The sequence below is a fragment of the Opisthocomus hoazin genome, chromosome 1, assembly GCF_030867145.1.
Source record: "Opisthocomus hoazin isolate bOpiHoa1 chromosome 1, bOpiHoa1.hap1, whole genome shotgun sequence".
In the NCBI taxonomy this organism is placed as follows: domain Eukaryota; kingdom Metazoa; phylum Chordata; class Aves; order Opisthocomiformes; family Opisthocomidae; genus Opisthocomus; species Opisthocomus hoazin.
In genome coordinates, this window is record NC_134414.1 from 77,706,238 (window position 1) to 77,714,417 (window position 8,180).

Sequence of the window (8,180 nt, forward strand, 5' to 3'; positions counted from 1 at the left end):
TCACCTTTAATGGATGGAGTGAGTGCACTTGCTCTAACAGGATCAGGCTCACAGGTTGCATTTTGTTGTTGCTTTGTAAATTAAAAGTAGAGTTGGAGTGCACAGGGTATAAGAGTGATCCAGAATGAAACACCATACTATGAAGGCTCAGGTTGCCTGAAGAGATGCTCTCCACTACAGGCCTTCTGTGCTCAAGGCAATGGAGGAAGCAGGGGTATAATGAGGTGAGCTGTGTAGCGTGTCTTGCCTTCACATGCCTATATTGAGGCACTTCAGAAACATGCATTTTGGAAGGCGTATTGATACACACTTGAATTCATGTTGAATTAGAAAAGTAAGAGGGTGGTTTGGGGCTTTTGTTTACATGTTGAGCAGGTAGTTAAGAGGTGAAATTATTTCACTGCAGCCTACGTGGAAAGATGTTTGAAAGGGTCAAATACTACAATGGTTATTCATGTTCAGCTTGCTTTTCAGAGCTCCACTTTTTTGCAGCATGCGGAAGCATGGCAGAACAGCATGGGATGTTATTGCTTGGTAATCTGAAAGAATGAACATGGAAAACCATTTATGTTCAACCTACATGTGTTTGTTTTCAGTAGACTACAGTACTTCTTTCTTATTTTTCTCTTTTATTCTCTTTCCCTCTCCTTATTTCTGTAATTGTGCTGATACATATTTTTGAGATGTTTTTCCACTCTTTCTTTACTTCATCTTCTGGTTTTGTTGTGCTTTCTTCCATGTTTTTTCATTTTCTTGACCACCTTGTGTTGCCATCTCTTTATATACATTCATTTGCATGTCCATCTTCCTTTCTGTTTTATTCCCTCCTCCCAACCTTCTTCCTTTTCACAGCATTGGAACACGGGAGGTAGTCACCCAGAAGAACTTGAGTGGCTTGGTGCCCATCCGAGATTTCAGACTAGATCCCAGCCTCCTCTACTCCATTCCTTTACTAGCTCTCAGCCCCAATTTACTGATTGTGTGGCTGTTTCTGAGCATAGCATACCTGGTGGCCAGATTACGTTGCAAGTGAAGATAAGGTTAAAAAAAAACAAAAAGTGCTTGAATGTGTATTGCCACTTGGTACCCGCTGGACAAAGGAATGTGTCATAGCATTGTCTGCCAATAATTATTATTATGCCTTACAATTTTATGTTTCTATTGTACTAAACTGTAAATATACATCAAATTATTTTATCAAAAAGAATTGTATTGAAACTTTAAATTATTGTTCTGCTTTCAGTGCTTGTAACATAGTCTGACATTGGCCTGTTACCTCGTTACTTTAGCCGGCCTGAAGATCTCTTACCAAATATAGTTTTGTGTTACTTGTTTCATGTATTCCAGAGAAAGGAACTCTGTCTGAAAAGAATTTGTATCTTTTTGTATATTTAAAGTGTATGCTAATCTTGCCTTTCATTTTTACGAGGTATGAAGAGAAAAATAAAAACACGGGTGGGGTTTATAAGAAATTATAAGAAATTTATTTAAAGAAATAAACAAATTTCTACCTTCATTTCAAAGGATAATACCCAAATTACATTACTGAACAGTTTATAGAACCATAGTGTTGTTCCTTTCTCATGGTTAAGTATGTTCCAATAGACTAGTGTACCTACTCAAAAAACAACTTGCGTTGCGCTGCATGCAGAATTATTTCATTCTATTTATAGATCTGCATTTTGTAATGTATTAAAGACATAAAGAGGATGACTTATGAGTAGGAAGAGGATGTGATTGGCATTAGCCTGCTAATGATCCATTATCCGTTTCAGGTGCTCTGTTACAGAACTTACTCTGAAACAGGGTCATTATCATTCTAGAAGTTAAAGATACTGGTCTTTAATCTTTCAGGCAAGAAAAGGGAGGTATCAGTTAGCTCTTCTAGTAGATGGGTTTGAGGTTTTCCATTGGGCTTTGTTTTAATTACACTAGACTAAATATTACTGTTACTTCCATGTTTCAGTGTTGGACAGCTTTAATAAATTAGAATGTTGATAGTGACTGTAAGAGATAAACGAATGAAGGTAGGTTAACATTTATTTAAGTGATGAGACTAAAGCAGCTTACCTAGTTTAATCACACAGAATAATTGCAGATGAAACTTGATCATCATTTATATCTAAAGTCAAACTGGGAGAGGCCTTTTTAAACCGGAAGATTTTGCTGATGCAGTGGTCTGGCAGAGCTTGTCAATAGCAATAGCTGATCAAAAAACCTAACCTCATTTAATGTAGTTTACTAAATTCATGAAGGAATTTACTTTGCTTGGTGCCTGAGATGAGATGACAGAAGACTGGGCTTCTGAGGAGAACTCTTCTAGTACTGTGATTTCTATTTTCTACTGTTATTATCTCGCTCAAAAAACATAGGTAGCTATAGCTTTTATTATCAATTTTAATGGAATTTGAAAGCTTCTGAGAGACGTAAGCTTAAAAAAAGAAAAAAAAACACAGAAAAAAAATTAAAACTAAATCCTAAATTTGGTGAACATTCTAACTGAAAAAAAAGTATGTGGTTATATTTGTGTCTTCATGAAATCAGACTGTACAGTACACTATCTCCTGGTATTTTTCCTCACTATTCTTCCAAATTTGTTTTTAAAAGGAAAAAAAGCAGAAACACTTATGTATATTTTTATATATATCTAAGCGTGTATCATTTATTTTTAGTAGCAATGAATTTAGGTAAATCCTTACTGCTGGTGAGATTTAAAGTCGTAGTATGATGGTATTGGACATATCCATGTCCTGTGCTGATATCTAGTACCACTGTGTCTCTGTACAAATCATCTCTTCTTTCTGATTAAAACTGGTTCATTTGCTATGGGTACCAAAGTCTACCTGTTCACAGAGTGAACAAATGTCAGGTTGGACTGTGGCCTTGTTCTTGCAATGTGATGAGTGTCCTGGGTTCAGTCTAGCGAGGTGTGAAAGTAACTCTAGTAGGCGTACCTCCACTGAACTCCCCGAGATTATTAATCTGTTTAAATAAAGCATGACGGCTTTGCTCATGACTATCATTAGGCCTGTAGTAAGACCACCCTTAAATTCATCTAGAATGAAAGCCTAGGCTTTTTGAAAACAATGTAGGTTTTTTACTTTTTTTCTTAAACTGTGGTGGGGACAAGTTGTCACCTTTCATTCTTTTTTATCTTGGTCTGTGCGTTCGTTCAGGCATTGGGATGTAAAATGCTGTAGTGCATACTGCTTATGTGCCTCCAGCAGGAGAAACATGGCACATGAAATGGTGTATGAAATACATCTTTGTCACCGTCTCTGTGGCCCACCTGTGCCATAGAGGGACATGTGGAATAATCAGATGCAGTGGAATGAATTATGAATAGAATTCTCCACTTTGGAGTGAAAATGCTCATCTGGCATCCCATACATGCTATTTAAACTTAGTGTTTTTATTAGTACTCTGAACTACAATGTGTGCAAAGTTTTGATTAATCTATTTGACTGCAACAACCTGTTGGGGGGGTTCTGTAAAGCAGAAAACAATGCCATAAAAATAGCGTCATCTTGTATGATCCATTCTATGAAAGGTGTGTGCTCCGGAGACAAATGTCAAACTTAAACTATTTCTTAGAGCAAAGTGTTGCAAAACATGACATTTCCACCATGAGATGATGTACTGTACACCAAGTTCTAGTATTAAATCATTGTTCAGGTTTCAGTTCTCTATCAGGGAAAGACATTCTCCTGCAAGCCTAAACTGATTTATAATGTATATTTAAAAGATAGTGCTTCCTCTTTGTACGTCTATTTTTGGATCTAATCAAAGGAACTCTGAGGTTGATTTACAAGTGTAAAAGAAGCCTTACAGCTGGAGTAGTTTTTTATTGTAGCACGGAACCTCTTTGTAATGTGGGGCAGTTGCACCAAAACATTGGATAACAAATCAATTCTGCACAGCTTTGTTTCATTGGGGTGATGACTGGCAATGCAGCCAATCTTTTTTGCACCCACACAAAGCTGCTATTTCATAATTAGGATTTTTTTCTTTAGAATATGTTGGTCTTCAAGTCAATTTATGCATGCAGAGGATAACTGGGAAGTCATTATTTTTGTTTCAGCTCTGATCTTTAAATAAGTACTGATAATACTGACATACAGGAACAATAAAATTACTTTAAAGCTCTTATTGAGAGATCACCAGTTTTTCTTTTTCAGCTTAATATACTAATAAATTAGCAGAACTGCTTTTAAGCAATCTCTTGGGATCCCTTGTGCAATGAAGTGGCAGGAGAACTCCACAGCAATGTACCCTGAAATACATGAAACCGTCGTGAGAGAACTTTTTCAGTAGATGCACTGCTGCTTTTTTAGAAATGCAAAACTAGCAATCAGACATAGCATGTATCCATTCTGTGTGCTTCTTACTAGCATTGTATGATAAGTCATCATTTTTAATATTTGCCGTGGCAAATTAATTAAATGCTCATTAAATATAACCAACTTTTTGTTAATGCTATAAAATAACCAGTTCATTTCATCTTAGTTTAAGTCTTCTTTTTTTTTTTTTTCCCTTTTTACTGCTGTCATTTTTTGTGCTTGTTTTTTTTCCCCAGTGAGGGTTGTCGGCGAGAAAATACAATGAAGAATGTTGGATGTCGCAAGTATGCATTTAATTCCCTGCAACTGAAGGCTTTCCCAAAGTATTACAGGCCTCCAGAAGGAACTTATGGAAAAGTTGAAACATAACCATACTATGTCCTTTAATTGCTGTTCCATTAAAACATGTGGATACGCTCTAGATTAACACATGATTTTGTCATCCAGAACAGATAAATAACCTTTTTGTACGTTTCACTAGGTTATAGAGAGCATGTTACTTACAGAATTGGAATCTATAGTAACAATTATTCTGACACCTTAGCTTGAGAATAGTGTGATGACTCTCTGCCCATTTAAATAGCCTTCAGTGTATGTAAGATGAACAGATATTGTGCTACTTAATTATTACCTATACGCGAATAGCTAGGTACCCCCTGGATGGGCAAGGACTCTAGGAACGGCCTTTAGGCAGCTGTTTCACATAACGTCTTTTTATACTGAGTTGACTTGAGATTGAGCTTTTCATAATCTTTTTAAAACAGAGAGTAAAACTCAAAAGTTGTAAATAAAAAGGGATTGGATCCTAGACAGTCTAATAACTCTAGAATGCATTGTCACAATCAACAAACAGAAGTTTAACTTTAAAAAAAAAATCAGCACAATAAAAGCCAGGAGTATAAATTGGTTTACTGTATATAGGATGCCATCTTCATAGATGAAATTAACAATACGTAAAAGGCCAGGTATGTGAGGTCTAGTTTCTAGTTCTGTCCAAATAAAACAAATTTCTGTCATCTTCGGCAGATAAGGACTTGGGCACGCATCTTAACTGATTTTTAAAAATGTTTCAAATATGTAATGATGCTTAACCATTAATGCCAGCAACAGTTCCCCCTCCAAACTATAAGGCAAGTGCAACAGGCAAGTGGGTAACATTGCACATGACGTGTTCAGTATGTTCCCTGGTATCGTATATTAATTAACAAAGTTTTACCCATGGCTTTTTATGTCACTTCTGGATTGTAAGCATTAGTATTGGGGGGTGGGAGGGGGGGTGTTACATTTTTTTGATTGGTGTTTGATTTTTTTTTCCATATAAATTTTGTATGTCATTATAAAAATGCTCAAAGTGCCCAATGCATCACCGTCACTCCATAACCCAAATTTGCTTCTGTTTACCTTTGGATTTTACCTGGGCAAGGTGTTCAGAATGCTGGGGGTGGAAGTATGACTGTTTTCAGTGTATTTCTGAGGAAGGTAGCGATGCCCCATGTTGATAGAAAGGAACTGCTCATGTGCTGCTGCTAAGGTGCGAGAACTGCAGATGTTCTGGCGTATGTCTAAGGTGATCAGTTTGATAGCATTTGGTTAAAAATGTTCAACAGATCTCCTTGGAAATAATCTCCCAAAGAATGCTTTTGGAGCTAAGATACCTTTTTAAAAAGCAGCTAAACATTAATATCCAAATTTTGACAGGATTAAATAATCTCTAGCTAGCTTCGTTCGGCACACTGTGCCCTTTCCTTCCTGGTTTCCAAGGCTGTAAGCTTTAGAATAGAAAAATCTGCCCATTTATTCCTGTGAGAGTAGCAACAGCCAGGTAAGTATATGGCTGTTTTCTGATTTCTTTCTCCCTCTCACTGATGTTTGTCTGTGCTGTCACTGCTCTATCAATCAGTCATGCTCATTTTGCTCCCATATAGGTTTGGGGGTTACAGGTCTAGCAGTTTTTGCATTTTGCTTGTTGCAGTTTAACACTGAGCAGCACGTCACGAAGCCAGGTCAGAGAGTTCTGCTGAACTAGGTTGTTATCATTATTTCAGTCTCTCTAGGATAACAAAATACTGAATTCTGTGCAAAATCAGCGCAGGGTAGTACCTATCCCAGGTCTGAACAAATCATCTACAGTAGAACAGCCCCTTGGAAATGGTACAAACCCTGTTCACCAATTAATAAATGTTTATTTTATTTTATTTTTTGCTGATATGTAAACAAATGTATGGTGAAAACTTTTCAATGGGATCTCTTTAGATGTGTTGTTCCGTTAGTTCTGCTCAACCTTCACTCCTTCCTGGCCCATTATCAAATGCTACATTTATTTTTGTATAAATTATACTCTTTATATCCCTTAGTTTTTATGAGTTGATAATTTTATTTTGTATATTTCAAACATAGTTAATTATATTTTAAGTCCTGTATTGTTACACTAAAAACCTTCCAATGTTCTGCTTCAGAAGAAAACAAAAAGAGGTCTGTTGTAATAATTAGCAGAGCCACTGTCTTAGACTGTGGCCAACAATCATTGTATCTACTCTAGAGCTTAGCAATCCTTTATTTATTTTGTATACCGATGTAATCAGACAAAGTTGCCGAATTTTCTATGTGCATGGTTTTTGCTCACCTTTTTAAAGTGGTGGAATACCAGTCTCAAGTACTGCGTTATTTTGTTTAAAATACTCTGATTTCGGTATGCTTACATGTAAAACATTGTTATCCAGCTAATGTTTATATATACGACACTGTCAGTACATGCACATAGACGGGCTTGTTTAAAGGGCGCAATGAACAGTAGGATCTCGAGCAGTTCATCGAAACAGAAAAACTGTGAAACTTGAAATCTACATAGGACGCTTCACGAAGGTGAAGTAAGCTTTTCTGTTGCACAGGAGAGACAAATTTAAGGATTACTGTAAAATGAAGTTCTGTCTAATGTTCTTTTTTGAGTACATTTTTTAAATTCTAAAACATACAAAGGTAAAAAAAGAAAACTGTTGCCAAGTATGTTCTGTGTATGTTCTGTGAAAGTACCTACAGCACAGTTGCCTTTTGTTTCATTTATACATGTAAAATTAATGTATAATACAACACTGTTCTGTCCCACCACAACTGTATTTGCCAAGCTTTGTGCATTGAAATATCTTTATTTATTTGTTTTTGGGCAGTATTAATATATCATAAACATATGGCTACTGTTTTATATATTCTAGTCCATCCAATCCACGTACGCTGTAAATGTGCTAGTCTTTAGGATGAAAATCAATAAAGAACTGACAGAATAACAAATGGTGACTTACCTTTAATGCGTTTGTGGTAAATTAAAATCAACGCTTTCAGGTTCCCTGACTTGATATGCTTTATCTGTTGGAGAATTTATTAAGTGAAGTTGTGTACGGAGATATTTTACACAGGTGCGCAAGTCAGGAGGTAGTTACTCCTAAGCCCTGCTAAAGTACAGCTGCTGTCAATTTTCTGTAGCTAAGTCAGGCACCAGCCTGTCCCACCTGCTATACATTTCAGCAGCAACAGTTAAACAAGGAAGCAGCATTTTTTTTTTTCCTCTTAATTTTATCTACTTTCTCCATGAATCTTCTAGAAGACCTTCCTGAGCTTCGTTCTCTGTTTTTCACTCTTCCTTCCATTGATAGAATTCCTTCTCTGCTGCTGCTTCCCCTTCAGCCAACTCATCCCTCCAGCAGCTTTAGTAGTTTTGCTACTTTTCAGCAGGGATAGGTTGTCATTGTTGATGTCATTTTGATTTCAGGTTAAATAAATTGCATATAATACTGTAACAGACAACAATCCAGAGCCTTCTGAAGAATAGAACATAAAAATATAATT

General features: G+C 36.4%; 1 protein-coding gene across 13 annotated transcripts in view; it reads left to right on the plus strand.

Annotated features, from left to right (window-relative positions):
• Window positions 1-7,624, plus strand: part of INPP4A (inositol polyphosphate-4-phosphatase type I A) — a 137,257-nt gene extending 129,633 nt beyond the window's left edge. For 7 of the 13 annotated variants that reach the window (XM_075427038.1, XM_075427092.1, XM_075427045.1 and 4 more), the window contains one exon: window positions 4,577-7,624. In XM_075427038.1, coding sequence (XP_075283153.1) covers window positions 4,577-4,709 — 133 coding nt within the window. In that variant the 3' untranslated portion in view covers window positions 4,710-7,624. Of the gene's footprint in view, window positions 1-852; window positions 4,555-4,576 lie in introns of those variants that run through there. The other 6 variants (XM_075427018.1, XM_075427001.1, XM_075427074.1 and 3 more) reach the window with 2 other exon arrangements.
• Window positions 7,625-8,180: the final 556 nt, after the last annotated feature.